Source organism: Galeopterus variegatus, unplaced genomic scaffold (assembly GCF_000696425.1).
Source record: "Galeopterus variegatus unplaced genomic scaffold, G_variegatus-3.0.2 Scaffold8971, whole genome shotgun sequence".
Classification (NCBI taxonomy): Eukaryota; Metazoa; Chordata; class Mammalia; order Dermoptera; family Cynocephalidae; genus Galeopterus; species Galeopterus variegatus.
The window spans coordinates 5,648-22,381 of record NW_007735082.1 but is presented as its reverse complement, the minus strand read 5'-3'; the positions used below and the strand labels follow the sequence as shown (position 1 = coordinate 22,381).

Genomic DNA, 16,734 nt, shown 5'->3' with positions numbered 1-16,734 from the left:
AGCCCATTCTTTTACAGCAGGACCTCATGACCTCAGCACTATTAGCAGCTTGAGCCTGATCATTCTTAGTTGTGGGGCTGTCCTGTGCACTGTAGGAGGAGGTTTAACAGCATCCCGGCCTCTACCCGCTAGATGTCAGTAGCAACTCCCTCTCCCTAACGCCCAACCAAAAATGCATCCAGACATTGCCAGATGTCGCCTGGGGGTGAAACTGCCCCAGTGGAGAACCACTGCTTTGTAGCAACAAAACTGATCTTCTCTATACGAGCTTTGCCCTTTCCCTTGAGAGTGATGTCACTTCTCATCCGTTTGGTTTTCTAAATGCTTCATGCCCTGACAGTTTCCCCACAACAAGACAGATTAGAACTTATTAGAGAAGGCTGTTTAAGACGTTCTATAGCACTACTCAAAATGTCAACCCTCTAAAGCAGAAGAAAAGCAACATAATCAATCACCAAAGAGAAAACAAGACCACGATTCCTGGCACCCCTCTGTCTTCTTCCTACCCTCCAAAAGCAATCTGAGGATAAGGCTCAGATGCTTTCCTCTCCTGAAGGCCACAGCTGGCCCCACCATCAGGGGCAGCTCTGACATGTGAAAATGCACCCACTGCCCCGACCCCGGTGCCCTCCCACTACTGAAGCCAAGAAGCAATCTTGAGAGAGCTGAGGGACCTCTGCCCCAAAGCCGGGAGGGATTCTCTACAAGCTTCTCTCTGCCCCTGCATGCCTACGGGCATCAAGAAGGATGATGGCTTGGAAATCAAAGCCTCCGTAATGTGGCTCACCATCTGGGGGCATCAACACCTTGTTGTTCTGCGTGCACCACCCCACAGGGTGCAGGTCCGCTATGACCACGTCACACCAGAAGTCGGCCCTGCGGTCCTCCCCGTAGCCACAGTAGCGCAGAAGCAGCAGCTGGCCGCAAGTGGTAATGATGGTGGCCACCCAGTACGTGTCTGGGTTGTTCTTGTTTGCCACTTCCAACTTCATTCCCGGCTGGAAGTTACTCTGAATGCTGATTTCAACCTTAAGGAATCGGAAACATAGGAAAGCCATTATTATCCTAGACACACACTTCCAGCAGATGACACAAACTCCTTAAAAAAAAAAAAAAAAAAACTTAAAAACAGTATTTCTGTGGCCCAAGAACCATACTGCACTGTCCAGAGAAAAAAAAGGGGAGCCACAAATGTCATGTTAAATTTTCTAGAAGCCACATTTTAAAAAAAGTAAAACAGATAAAATGAGTTTTGGCAATTTCATTTCACCCTATATATCCAAATTATCACTTCAACATGTAACTAACATAAAAAACATGAATGAGATATTCTACATGGTGCCTTTTGAAAGAAGCCTCAGAAACTTGTGTGTATTCTACACATGAAGCACGTCTCAATTTGGGCTACACACACTTTCAAGTGCTCAAGTTTCACCTAGCGGCTACTGCGTGAACAGCACAGCCCTAGAGAATGGATTTTTTTTTAAGAGACGGGCCATAATAATCATATACAGTGTATATTGACAAAATAAAAAAAAAAGAAAGAAATATAATAAAATAAAATAAATATAAATAAATAAAAATAAATAGTGGATAGAACCAGGACTTGAAAAAAAAAAAAAGAGTTACAATCTAGTGGTATTTACCAGTGCCACCCCCCACCCAAAAAAAAGTTTTCCAGCCTGATGTATCATAATACTCCAAAAGCTGTCCATGAGCAGTTGCTTATGGAATTATAAATTATCAGTCCATGGATCTGATGCTACTTTTCCTTTAAACCTGGACAGAGGCCTGGGGAACTTCTGCATCCTGAAGGACAGACTCCAAGATACCACTTTGACTGAAAGGGAGGTGGGAGAATTGATTGAATCAGAGAGTGTGGGAAAGACTCCATACAGAGAGAAATTGATTACTTCTTGGTACAGAAAAGGAGGGAAAAGGTGTCCAACAATATCTCTTTCTAAACTGCTTAAGGAAACTACCAAATCTCCCCAGTTTTTTTTTTTTTTTTTTTAAAGATGACTAGTAAGGGAATCTTAACCCTTGACTTGGTGTTGTCAGCACCACGCTCTCCCAGGTGAGCGAACCGGCCATCCCTATATAGGAATCCGAATCCGTGGCCTTGGTGTTATAAGCACCACACTCTCCCGAGTGAGCCATGGGCCGGCCCTCTCCCCAGCATCTTTAGATGTAAATGTTAGAGTGGCTTTTGCAGGACCATATCCATGCAGTATGCCAGGAAAGCTTTGATTATGCTGTGTTTATAATATTTAGCCCTTGGTTTTACTAAATAACCACAGTCACATTCATAATAAACTAGTAGTTATAACATGACGAGTATGAGAAGTGGGAATATGATCTACCTTACAAGGTCACACATATATAATAAAGTCTTAAAGCATCCAAATATCAGCAGTTGAAGAAGTCAGCATATCACAACTAAATGAGATTTATGCCCAAGATTAATACCAAAAATCGTATAACTTCGTATAATGTATGCTATACGAAGTTATTACGCGGGGGCAAAGTGTCCCAATTTGATCCCGTTGCCGGTCCCGGTCCGGTACGGGGGCGACACTGAGGGTTGCGATCCGTTGCCGGACACGGAAAAAGACAAAAAAAAGGAAAAAAAAAAAAAAAAAAAAGAAAGTGTCCCAATTTGCTTATGATACTCAGGCTGAATCTTTGCCCTGGGTAGCCCAGTGAAAAAGTGTTTCTCAGAGTTAAATTTCCATTTCCATTAAAACAACAGTAATACCTAAGAACTTGGGTCCCAGTAATTTGGTTTTTTCTTTGCTAATGATATATTACTGATATCTCATACCTAAGCAAAAATCTGATAAAAACTCAGTTTTTTATTTTCTGGGATTTGCCCTCTGGTGGACATGCTATATGCATTATTCAAAGAAATATTATTGGTAAGAATGGTTATTTGGTTGGATCCAAATGTTGTCAAAATAGTTACAGTTATCTCCTCTAATTTGAGTTTTTTATTTTCTGGGATTTGCCCTCTGGTGGACATGCTATATGCATTATTCAAAGAAATATTATTGGTAAAAATGGTTATTTGGTTGGATCCAAATGTTGTCAAAATAGTTACAGTTATCTCCTCTAATTTGACTTATCTACCCACAAACAGTTGTAGAACTTTTGAGTCCTTTCAAAAATCAAAACATCAATTCAAAATAAAAGTATATAGCCATTGCACCTGCTAAGAAGACATTACACATTACACCTGCTTGCCGAGTTTCTGGCTTTTTACTAATTTGAATCAACCTCACCTGTGGGTCCATCTTACCTGCAGCTCTCTGGAGAAATCAAACTAACTTCCATGTCTCCTCTTTATTCCTAAGAAATCCTGGTTCTTCTCCCTCTTTTCTTACCATTCCTTTTCTTCCAATTGGTTCCTTGGCTTCTCCCTGTACATTCCCTTCCCCTCCCACCCTCTACATGCAGGTCAGAGAGCCAAGCTGTTTTACGTACATGTTTGAATGATGTGTGAGGGGCTGCACTTGCACCTGTTTCTTCCAAATACTCTCCCCAGTTAAAGCCAATCTCCTCCAAGCTTGAGCCTTCATCTGTCAAAAACAAAAGAACAGAAGAACATCAGTATCAGAGTGAAGAACGGAAAGGTGCTGGCCTCCACCTGAGATCAACAATCCTAATGCAACAGACAACCTAATTCAATGGTTAGGAAGAGGCTGCTGAAATTCTTTACAGGGCTTCAAATTGCCCATTTTAGAGACATTGACTAAAAGACAGGAAACCCTGGAAATGTTCTAATTTGTCCACCCCGAGTAAGTGAAATGAGACTTGTTTCAAGCGCTTATTTTGCTGCATGGTAGTGCATTAGTTTTAAATAACAGCCACAGCAGACAACCTCAGCCCTTGGGGAGGTTGGAGGACCAGGTAGTGGGAAACAATGAACACTAAGCACTGTGCTAGTCACAGAGCACCGGCACTATCTGTACATTGGCTACTTACTGCAGCCAGAGCTTATGAAATAGCATCCTGATTATTAGTGCCTACTGAGCTAGAGCTCAGACCCTTCAAACCCATTATACAGACTGGGTCACAGACCCCTCATGTGCCAGGTTGGGTCACCAGGCCCCTCCTGTGCCAGATGGGTCACAGACGCCTTACGTACAGGTCACAAGCTAGGTAACTGGACAAAGATCCTGGCAGCCAGTGGCAGAGTTGACTTGCTTCATTCTGACGTGAGTTCATCCCTCAGCTTCCTCAGCAGCAGCAGTGGCCTCCCAGGGCATCCTGGGGGCCCTGGCAGCAACAGCTTGCAGTAGCAACCTCCAGTAGCAGTAGCAGCCCCCCGCCCTGGAGGCAAAGGGGGCTGTGGATTACAGCCGTTCCTCCTTTATACATAAGTCTGATAACCCAGGAACACCTGGGTGTGAATCAGACATCCCAGGAACACCTGATTGCCCACACACATCTACATCAGACAATAACCAAGGAACACTTGGGCACACGTGTAGTTAACATATTTACATCAAATGCTTGGCAAGATTCTGAACAACCAAGGGATCCTCACCATTTACTTTCACTTTCCTTACAGTGCCATAAGGGTCTTCAGATAGCACTGACTCCATAAGTCATTTTAAGGAAGAAAAAAAAAAAATTGAGGCCCAGAAGGATTGCTCAAATGTCTGAGGCTACCAGCAAGTCAGCGACAGGAAGAGACCAGCTGCCAGACAATACCCCAATGCCCACCCAGTCCAACTCCTGCCAGGACAGAGCACTCAGGGCAAGATGTACCCCCAGAAGCCAACAGAATGCGTGCTTTTCCAATCACAAGGAGCAAGAAGAAATCCACCAAAGGCATGACACAGATCTTGAAAGCATGACTATTTTATGCACAGACCCACACACCCAGGCTCTGAAGGAAATCAAGCAATTCCCAAAACATGGCCATTCATGAGATATAATTTGTGTATTTGAAAAGCACCAAATAATACATTTTTAGTATAGATAGCATAAATGTCATGTCATGGTTTCAAATGGAAAGAATAAACTGCAAACATTATTTTAGCTTATTTGCAAGGCTATCATAAGGAAAGAACTCATACCAGGAAGAGCTGTCCAAATATGCAAATATGAGCTTCAAAAGTTTAGGTTCTCCTCTCTTGCAGTAATGCTCAATAGACGTTCAACCCACCCATATTCTACAAGCAAGAGCCTATTACCTGGCCACGAGTAAAATATTGCTTCAAATCATGTGATTAGCGTGGACGTGGTATATATCGTATCAGGAGGGCCTGGGGAATCAGGGCCACGAGGCCCTAAGAAAGCAAGCCTTATTTTGGATGCTATCACTAACTTTCTTCTAGTAGATATTTTTTAATTTAGGAAGGAAAAGTAATTCTCATAATACTCCATACAGTCTCAGAAACTGCTAGAAGAGGATAATTTTTGTAAAGTCAGAAGACGCCAAACAAAAAGGTGGTAGCCTTGAATGATGCCTTCTAAGTCAAAGGGGCTCAGAACTGCCTCCTCAAATTTTACTCCAATAAGGTGACTTATAATTAAACGCCCAAGAAAAAAAGAAAAAGCCATCTGAAAAGAAAGCCTTTCCTTTGTATCTCTCCCAACATTCTGCTCCACCCAGGGCATTATGCCCTTCAAGCAGAAACGTGCTCCCCGAAAAACGTCAAGGTCCTGCAGCCCCAGCTAAGGAGGGACAATGTCAGGAGGGTTAGAGCTGCAAAGACAGTGAAGCAACCCCAAAGAGAATGCAGTCATACTGCAGAAAACTCCGCAGGGTGGCACAGATGCCCTGCCCGCGCTACTTCCCCGGATGTCAGGAGGGTTAGAGCTGCAAAGACAGTGAAGCAACCCCAAAGAGAAAGCAGTCATACTGCAGAAAACTCCGCAGGGTGGCACAGATGCCCTGCCCGCGCTACTTCCCCGCAAACAGCACTGGGCATCTGTTACCAAACTTGCTTTCCCATCCACTCGCCAGAGGCGTCAATCCAGCCCTAGTCATCTGCCGAAGTGCCCTGGTGTAGACAGTGTCTGACAATAGCGAACCTGCTGGAGTGATCCACCCACCTGTCTGGCCTTGGCTGGAAGCACACCCTACCTGCTCGAGCTGGTGGGGATACTTGCAGCTCCGCAAAGCAACTGCACACCCTCCTGCAGCGTCCTAAGAGTGGGCAGATCAGCTGTCCACGAAGTGCTTTACATGAGTCTGAGCTGGTGGGGATACTTGCAGCTCCGCAAAGCAACTGCAAACCCTCCTGCAGCGTCCTAAGAGTGGGCAGATCAGCTGTCCACGAAGTGCTTTACATGAGTCACCTCCTAGCCCTTCAGCATCCCCGGATAGATGGATACACACAGACGAGATCACGGGAGCTCAGAAAGATTAGGGAGTCACCCAGAGTCACAGCCATGCAGGATCCGAGTCAGGAATCAATGCAAGCTGCCAGACTCTGCAGCTGGCGCTCATGTGAAGCACCTTCCACCTGATTCCCTGCCTGTGTCATGCATCAGATTCCCCATCTCCACCCCCACGTGCTTCTCCACCTGCAGGAGCCAAGAGAGCTTATAGGACTGACTCAGCTGCCTCTCTGTGCTGGTGAACGCTGGGACATTCCACAGCTGAATTCAGGCAAGGGAAGACACAGGAGACGGGGCCAGGTGGGAGCAGCAGCCACCCCTGGAGAGGACAGAACTGGTGAGGAGGACAGAGAGAAAGGGCAGAAGACGTCAGCCTGAAACTCAGTCCGGCCTATGGAAGGAACAGATCCAGGCAGGGCTCCCAGGTGGAAGTCGTCTGACAATGACAGCTGTTGAAGATGGAACAGGTTCTCTCCTTGAGAGATTAGTTCCTCCTCAGGAGAAACACTCAAATCGAGGCTGAGCCGTCAGGAACAGCCAGTACCTGGGCTGAGCGGCCCTGATGAACCTCAGCTCCATTACCCAGGAAGGTCCCATCATTCTTCCTCTCAAATCAGGGATGACCAGAGCCCAAGTTTCTCAGCTGTGACCTTGAAACCATTTGCTGCAGCTCTTTGTTCTCCATACAATTCTAATCTATGCTATTAGTGTTTCACCAAAAATTCTGTTTCTACCAATTTTTGATTCATTCCAAACTACACTTTCAGTCTCATCTGGCGATATAATAGGTTCTGCATTCTTTGGGGTGCACTCACTAACTCAGGTTAACCATGAGGTCAGAGGGGACCACTGTGTGCTCTGGTGGGAGTTGGTAAGAACAGTTTTGCCACTCTCTGCTAGTCTAAAGAAAACACTTTACGAAGTACCCCAAGTCACACCTAGCATGGGACTGAACAAATAAAAACCTTTAAGCCTAGCACTGAGGACTTTCACCGTGCTGTTTTAACAAAGTCGTATACAAAATTTAGGGTTCCTCACAACACAGACTTTTAAAATCTGCCACATGCCACCCTTCCACAGGCCTGTGTGCCCCCCAGCAGTTGATTCTCTAAAGACATTTCAATGAGCAATAGATAAACATACACAATGTTTATGAGGAGAGGTCTCATAAACCCAGAGCAAATATTTACAGCTGATTCATAAACCTCTTAAGCCCATAAACATTTTATCAAGGCAACTCTGACAACCTCCCTCCACTGTAAATGAACCAGCGGGAGGCATTTCCGCATGATGTCATGAACACCAACTATGAAAAGCTGCTAAGAAAATGTCACAGTTTAAAAGAAAACAGGAATGCTCATTAGCAGCCATCCAGTTTTAGAAAACAGAAACCTATTTGTGGGACCAGAATATTTCATAATAAACCTAAAAAGAATACTTTACTAAAAGTTAATTTCACATGACTTCAGAGTGAAACATAAACAAATAGCTCATACATCTTTTTTATTTTTTAAGTAATAAAATCTTGGGTTTGTACAATTTTACAAGCTGAAAGGAGGCTAACTTCGCAAGGCTGAATAATAAAGCCCAAAACCACTACCCAATAAAGGAACCAAGAATTAACAGAGTCAGCACACTTTCTTACATGCTAGATATGTTTTAAAATGTGGAAAGAGAAAGGAAGACATTAAATGACTCATTTTAAATACTGACAGTCATTTCATACTATCATAAGGCTTCGGAAATAGTTCAATTGTGACAATATTAAACAGAGGCAACAGTGTAAACAACTCAGAAAAGAACTATGGCCAACTGCTGACCCTAGATCTGAGCCCGCAGCTAGCTGCAGGCCATGGGCAGGGACAGGTATCGTAACACATAGTCCTATCCTGATTACCCAGACAGCCAGAAAATTCTGTAGGAAGAAGAAAAGAAAAAATACTTAAAAATCACCTAGCCAGGGGAAGCAGCAGCTATTCAAAAGAGGGTTAGAAAAAAGTAATAGTGTTGAGTCACACAGAATTAGTTCCCAGCATAAAGAGGAAGATCTGAATTTCTCTAAGAAAAATGTTGATTCCTTTCCTTCCCAAATAGAAGAGCCTGTGGTTCTCCAGTTAATATATTCCTAACACCAAAAAAAGAATCAAGCCTACATTTTCAACCTCTTTCTACACAGAGGCATGCCCAGTCGAAACGTACACCACCACCTTAGCTAGACTTCATCAGGAAATTACATCCAACAGGCCTATGAAAGTAACGTCAAGGAGTCTGTTTATCACAGTGTCAGCATATTGTTCTGCTTGCTTCTATCTCAGCAACTGAAGATGCCTGGAAATTCCAGCCATCGAATTTTGATGCACTCCCTTCTCCGTGCGACGCTGTTCCTTCCACGTGCTGGGGAGCCTGTGGTTCCTGGTCTATTGCACCTGCCTGTGCTTATTCCAGTCAGTCACCTAGTCTGTGTTCCTGGGAGGAGGAGGAATTTTACATTGTGCCTATTCCATTTAGAAGACTTGGGTGTCAGTTATTGATCCCAACTATGATTTGAGCTTTCCTTTGAAAATGAGACCCCCCCCCAAAAAAAAAAAAAAAAACACTCATAGTGAGACTCAAAGTCTACTGTTTTCTTTCTTTTTTNGACAGGAAGAGACCAGCTGCCAGACAATACCCCAATGCCCACCCAGTCCAACTCCTGCCAGGACAGAGCACTCAGGGCAAGATGTACCCCCAGAAGCCAACAGAATGCGTGCTTTTCCAATCACAAGGAGCAAGAAGAAATCCACCAAAGGCATGACACAGATCTTGAAAGCATGACTATTTTATGCACAGACCCACACACCCAGGCTCTGAAGGAAATCAAGCAATTCCCAAAACATGGCCATTCATGAGATATAATTTGTGTATTTGAAAAGCACCAAATAATACATTTTTAGTATAGATAGCATAAATGTCATGTCATGGTTTCAAATGGAAAGAATAAACTGCAAACATTATTTTAGCTTATTTGCAAGGCTATCATAAGGAAAGAACTCATACCAGGAAGAGCTGTCCAAATATGCAAATATGAGCTTCAAAAGTTTAGGTTCTCCTCTCTTGCAGTAATGCTCAATAGACGTTCAACCCACCCATATTCTACAAGCAAGAGCCTATTACCTGGCCACGAGTAAAATATTGCTTCAAATCATGTGATTAGCGTGGACGTGGTATATATCGTATCAGGAGGGCCTGGGGAATCAGGGCCACGAGGCCCTAAGAAAGCAAGCCTTATTTTGGATGCTATCACTAACTTTCTTCTAGTAGATATTTTTTAATTTAGGAAGGAAAAGTAATTCTCATAATACTCCATACAGTCTCAGAAACTGCTAGAAGAGGATAATTTTTGTAAAGTCAGAAGACGCCAAACAAAAAGGTGGTAGCCTTGAATGATGCCTTCTAAGTCAAAGGGGCTCAGAACTGCCTCCTCAAATTTTACTCCAATAAGGTGACTTATAATTAAACGCCCAAGAAAAAAAGAAAAAGCCATCTGAAAAGAAAGCCTTTCCTTTGTATCTCTCCCAACATTCTGCTCCACCCAGGGCATTATGCCCTTCAAGCAGAAACGTGCTCCCCGAAAAACGTCAAGGTCCTGCAGCCCCAGCTAAGGAGGGACAATGTCAGGAGGGTTAGAGCTGCAAAGACAGTGAAGCAACCCCAAAGAGAATGCAGTCATACTGCAGAAAACTCCGCAGGGTGGCACAGATGCCCTGCCCGCGCTACTTCCCCGCAAACAGCACTGGGCATCTGTTACCAAACTTGCTTTCCCATCCACTCGCCAGAGGCGTCAATCCAGCCCTAGTCATCTGCCGAAGTGCCCTGGTGTAGACAGTGTCTGACAATAGCGAACCTGCTGGAGTGATCCACCCACCTGTCTGGCCTTGGCTGGAAGCACACCCTACCTGCTTGAGCTGGTGGGGATACTTGCAGCTCCGCAAAGCAACTGCAAACCCTCCTGCAGCGTCCTAAGAGTGGGCAGATCAGCTGTCCACGAAGTGCTTTACATGAGTCACCTCCTAGCCCTTCAGCATCCCCGGATAGATGGATACACACAGACGAGATCACGGGAGCTCAGAAAGATTAGGGAGTCACCCAGAGTCACAGCCATGCAGGATCCGAGTCAGGAATCAATGCAAGCTGCCAGACTCTGCAGCTGGCGCTCATGTGAAGCACCTTCCACCTGATTCCCTGCCTGTGTCATGCATCAGATTCCCCATCTCCACCCCCACGTGCTTCTCCACCTGCAGGAGCCAAGAGAGCTTATAGGACTGACTCAGCTGCCTCTCTGTGCTGGTGAACGCTGGGACATTCCACAGCTGAATTCAGGCAAGGGAAGACACAGGAGACGGGGCCAGGTGGGAGCAGCAGCCACCCCTGGAGAGGACAGAACTGGTGAGGAGGACAGAGAGAAAGGGCAGAAGACGTCAGCCTGAAACTCAGTCCGGCCTATGGAAGGAACAGATCCAGGCAGGGCTCCCAGGTGGAAGTCGTCTGACAATGACAGCTGTTGAAGATGGAACAGGTTCTCTCCTTGAGAGATTAGTTCCTCCTCAGGAGAAACACTCAAATCGAGGCTGAGCCGTCAGGAACAGCCAGTACCTGGGCTGAGCGGCCCTGATGAACCTCAGCTCCATTACCCAGGAAGGTCCCATCATTCTTCCTCTCAAATCAGGGATGACCAGAGCCCAAGTTTCTCAGCTGTGACCTTGAAACCATTTGCTGCAGCTCTTTGTTCTCCATACAATTCTAATCTATGCTATTAGTGTTTCACCAAAAATTCTGTTTCTACCAATTTTTGATTCATTCCAAACTACACTTTCAGTCTCATCTGGCGATATAATAGGTTCTGCATTCTTTGGGGTGCACTCACTAACTCAGGTTAACCATGAGGTCAGAGGGGACCACTGTGTGCTCTGGTGGGAGTTGGTAAGAACAGTTTTGCCACTCTCTGCTAGTCTAAAGAAAACACTTTACGAAGTACCCCAAGTCACACCTAGCATGGGACTGAACAAATAAAAACCTTTAAGCCTAGCACTGAGGACTTTCACCGTGCTGTTTTAACAAAGTCGTATACAAAATTTAGGGTTCCTCACAACACAGACTTTTAAAATCTGCCACATGCCACCCTTCCACAGGCCTGTGTGCCCCCCAGCAGTTGATTCTCTAAAGACATTTCAATGAGCAATAGATAAACATACACAATGTTTATGAGGAGAGGTCTCATAAACCCAGAGCAAATATTTACAGCTGATTCATAAACCTCTTAAGCCCATAAACATTTTATCAAGGCAACTCTGACAACCTCCCTCCACTGTAAATGAACCAGCGGGAGGCATTTCCGCATGATGTCATGAACACCAACTATGAAAAGCTGCTAAGAAAATGTCACAGTTTAAAAGAAAACAGGAATGCTCATTAGCAGCCATCCAGTTTTAGAAAACAGAAACCTATTTGTGGGACCAGAATATTTCATAATAAACCTAAAAAGAATACTTTACTAAAAGTTAATTTCACATGACTTCAGAGTGAAACATAAACAAATAGCTCATACATCTTTTTTATTTTTTAAGTAATAAAATCTTGGGTTTGTACAATTTTACAAGCTGAAAGGAGGTTAACTTCGCAAGGCTGAATAATAAAGCCCAAAACCACTACCCAATAAAGGAACCAAGAATTAACAGAGTCAGCACACTTTCTTACATGCTAGATATGTTTTAAAATGTGGAAAGAGAAAGGAAGACATTAAATGACTCATTTTAAATACTGACAGTCATTTCATACTATCATAAGGCTTCGGAAATAGTTCAATTGTGACAATATTAAACAGAGGCAACAGTGTAAACAACTCAGAAAAGAACTATGGCCAACTGCTGACCCTAGATCTGAGCCCGCAGCTAGCTGCAGGCCATGGGCAGGGACAGGTATCGTAACACATAGTCCTATCCTGATTACCCAGACAGCCAGAAAATTCTGTAGGAAGAAGAAAAGAAAAAATACTTAAAAATCACCTAGCCAGGGGAAGCAGCAGCTATTCAAAAGAGGGTTAGAAAAAAGTAATAGTGTTGAGTCACACAGAATTAGTTCCCAGCATAAAGAGGAAGATCTGAATTTCTCTAAGAAAAATGTTGATTCCTTTCCTTCCCAAATAGAAGAGCCTGTGGTTCTCCAGTTAATATATTCCTAACACCAAAAAAAGAATCAAGCCTACATTTTCAACCTCTTTCTACACAGAGGCATGCCCAGTCGAAACGTACACCACCACCTTAGCTAGACTTCATCAGGAAATTACATCCAACAGGCCTATGAAAGTAACGTCAAGGAGTCTGTTTATCACAGTGTCAGCATATTGTTCTGCTTGCTTCTATCTCAGCAACTGAAGATGCCTGGAAATTCCAGCCATCGAATTTTGATGCACTCCCTTCTCCGTGCGACGCTGTTCCTTCCACGTGCTGGGGAGCCTGTGGTTCCTGGTCTATTGCACCTGCCTGTGCTTATTCCAGTCAGTCACCTAGTCTGTGTTCCTGGGAGGAGGAGGAATTTTACATTGTGCCTATTCCATTTAGAAGACTTGGGTGTCAGTTATTGATCCCAACTATGATTTGAGCTTTCCTTTGAAAATGAGACCCCCCCCCAAAAAAAAAAAAAAAAACTCATAGTGAGACTCAAAGTCTACTGTTTTCTTTCTTTTTTTTTTTGGTTTTTTTTTTTTGTTTATGACCGGTAAGGGGATCTTAACCCTTGACTTGGTGTTGTCAGCACCACACTCACCCAGTGAGCAAACCGGCCATCCCTATATGGGATCCGAACCCGTGGCCTTGGTGTTATCAACACCACATTCTCCTGAGTGAACCAGGGGCCGGCCCAAAGTCTACTGTTTTCTTTCTTTTTTTTTTTGGTTTTTTTTTTTTGTTTATGACCGGTAAGGGGATCTTAACCCTTGACTTGGTGTTGTCAGCACCACACTCACCCAGTGAGCAAACCGGCCATCCCTATATGGGATCCGAACCCGTGGCCTTGGTGTTATCAACACCACATTCTCCTGAGTGAACCAGGGGCCGGCCCAAAGTCTACTGTTTTCAGTTGAAGTTTTCTTTTTGGAGGGATCCTCACTACAAGGACTCACAGCAGCAGAACCGACCACCACAAGAGAATACCCGGAGCAACCAGGCTATATTTTCTTCTTTGACCCCGTAGTTTTCTCAGAGAAAAGCCGTCATCACTTAATGAGTAGTAACTTGTTAGGGAGATACAGTAAAGTGTCACATAACACATGGGGAAAGGGGACCAGAGAAAAGTGGAGGAAAGAATAAGAAAGGATCTGAGTTGTTTCCCATAAAGTATGTGCGTGTGTGAGATTTCCTGGTGACGTGTCCCTGCACTGAAGGAGCAGGTCCCCCCCCCATGTTTCAGAGCACCAGTTCCAGCACCTCAGGATGCCTGAGATTAAACCCTGCTTCCAACACAACACCAGAGTGACTTCGTCTTGTCATCCAGTTTCCTCATCTATAAAATGGGGACGATTGTTGGGAAAATACAGGAAAATGGTCAGAGCCGCTCAGATGTTCAGAATCTTGCCAAGCATTTGATGTAAATATGCACGTACACCCAGGTGTTCCTTAGCTATTGACTAATATAATTGTGTATGTGCACCCAAGTGTCCTGGGTTATGACTTAAGTATAAAGGACGAGTGGCTCTGATCCATGGGGCCCCTTGCACCCAGGATGCCACCAGGGGTGCCACAGGGAGGTTGCTATGGCTACTGGAGGTGACTGTTGCAAGCTTTTGCTGCCAGTGCCCCCAGGATGCCCAGAGAGGCCACCACTGCTGCTGCTTCTGCTGCTACTGCTGCTGCTGAGGACTGAGCTCATGTCATCTGCTAATGGCTCCCGGGATCTTTCCCAACTACTTAGCGTTGACCTGCGTGTGAGACTTCTAGTGATCCAGCCTGGCATGTGAGGGGTCTGATGACCCAGTCTGTACAATGGGTTTGAAGGGTCTGATGAATACAATACAAATGAAAAACTTAGCGTAACCAAAATAATGAAACATTTGGCTTTAGTTATGAATTGCCTAGCCATACAGTTGGCATAGCAATGGCCCTAACCCGACAAGTGGCATAGTCACATAGCTATACAATGATAAAAGCAGCTACTTCACAGAGTTGCTGAAGGATTAAGTGAGGTAATGCGTGACTTACAATTTTGAGTGTCTGACACAGAGTTTGAACTCAGGCTCATATGCCTATTGCCCCTCATTTGCAAATCAATTTAGAACCAGCTGTGGAATGGTCATTTGCCTTCTCTGTGCATCTGATACGTAAATCTCCTCTGAAAGCTCTTACCGTGAAAAGACCTCCCCACACTAAGATTGTATTCAGCCCTAAGCACGTCCCAGCTGTTCCCTGAACCAAATATCTCTACAAGGTTCCAGAACCGAAAATGTCTTATGTTATTAACAGGTTGATAAAAAATAAACTACTTGAAGAATCATACTTGACTGCTATTAATAGTTTAAACATTCAAAACTAGATTTGAGTTTCTAGAATAAAGTCAGCCTCTGTACTCTACAAAGTTTTTAGACTCTACTTTAAATTTATTTCCCCTATGAAAGAGTCTTTCATCATAGCGCAATCTAAAAGTCTCACCACCACACAAGTACATATGAAAATTCTAAGAGGAAAGGCCAGATTAGTCATAGGGCGGGGGAAAAAAGGTCCAGGCCAATATCTGAAAAATACAAAGATAATGTAAAGCTATTTAAAAATAGCATTTCTAGGGCCGGCCCAGTGGCGCACTACTACAGTGCGCCGCTTGGGAGCGCAGCAGCGCTCCTGCCGAGGGTTCGGATCCCACATACAGACCGGTTCCCGCTCACTGGCTGAGCGAGGTGCGGGCGCAGCGCCGAGGGTTGCGATCCCGTTGCCGGTCCCGGTCTGGTACGGGAGCGACACTGAGGGTTGCGGTCCGTTGCCGGTCACGAAAAAAGACAAAAAGGAAAAAAAAAATAGCATTTCTATTAAAGATCTGAACATCCTGTATGATTTGGACCATCCACCATACAAGAGCAAGGAACTAATAATAAAGTGAGAACATGACAGGCTTTCGGCATGGAATCCCTGTATTAGTCCATTTCTGTTGCTTATAACAAAATACCTGAGACTGAGTAATTTATAAAGAAAAATGAAATTTATTGCTTACAGTTCCTGAGGATGGGAAGTCCAAAGTCCATCTAATGGTGGTAACAGTGACCAGGGGTCTCATACTACAAGATGGTGGAAGCGAGAGAGCAGAGACAGACTCTACTCTCTCTCCTTTTAACGCCCTCAGAACCACGCCCCTGGCCACCATTTTTAATCCATTCACTACTAAACAGTCCTACAATCCAATCCTCTCTTTCAGTTACCATAATAGGATTTCCCACCCTCTTAACAGTCACAGTGGAGGCTAAGTTTCTAACGCATAAAATTTGGGGGACACAATTCAAGCTTCAAGGAGTTTTGGGGGGGACGTAATTCAATGCACTAAAATCCCCCAGCCAATGTATAATGATTCTCGCTCTCAGACTTCCCACAAATGAAATCATCCTCAAGGAAATGTCACTACAAATAATCTTCTTGACACCAGATTATCATTAATGAGTTTCAGAATCTACTGAAGTGAGAGAGATATATTGCAGCTGCATGAAAATGAAAAGCCAATACACAGTTGGCTTTTAAAAAGTTTTGAAAACATACCATTGAAAATGACACAGTAACAGACTTCCAGTGTGTGCAGAGATAATATGCCTGCAAGATATGACAGGAGCTCGGGAGCCCCAGACGTGGAAAAAATACGTCACTCAGCAAATGTAAGACAGATTTGTTTATTTAAAAAAGCATGTCTGTACTTCAATAAAAGTAGAATAATTAGGATGAACCTTGAGCCTACGGGACTACACCCTCTCAGAAAAGAATTTCCCTATTTCCACCAGAGGACAGTGATTCAGCTCTACTTGCAAAAGGTTTCTCCCTCCTACTTTATCTACAGAAAAACTGAAAGGGAGACACTGAGCTAATTCTGAAACAGGTACTAATACTTTTCAAGATGTTAATAGGCACTCATTTATTTTAGAGTTTCCCAGATTTCTTCCAGATAAAGGTATAATTTGAGGGATTTAATCTAATAAATGCAATACAAAACAATCTGTAATTCTCTCACTGACTGGCCTCATCAAAATATGAAGATAAACCACGAAACCCCTTTAGATGATGGTCAAGTGTCCCAAGAGTTAATGAGCAACATTTTTACCATGAATTCACCATAGCAAATATCTATGATCCGGAGAGCTTAATTGCCCTTACTTAATTT

General features: G+C 44.0%; 1 protein-coding gene across 1 annotated transcript in view; it reads right to left on the bottom strand.

The window, feature by feature from the left end:
* Window positions 1-701: 701 nt before the first annotated feature.
* LOC103608910 (scm-like with four MBT domains protein 2) overlaps window positions 702-16,734 on the bottom strand; it is a 17,548-nt gene continuing 1,515 nt past the window's right edge. The window contains exons 2-3 of the mRNA XM_008593298.1: window positions 3,484-3,578; window positions 702-1,028 (exon numbers count right to left, since the gene is read on the bottom strand). Coding sequence (XP_008591520.1) covers window positions 702-1,028; window positions 3,484-3,578 — 422 coding nt within the window. The remainder of the gene's footprint in view (window positions 1,029-3,483; window positions 3,579-16,734) is intronic.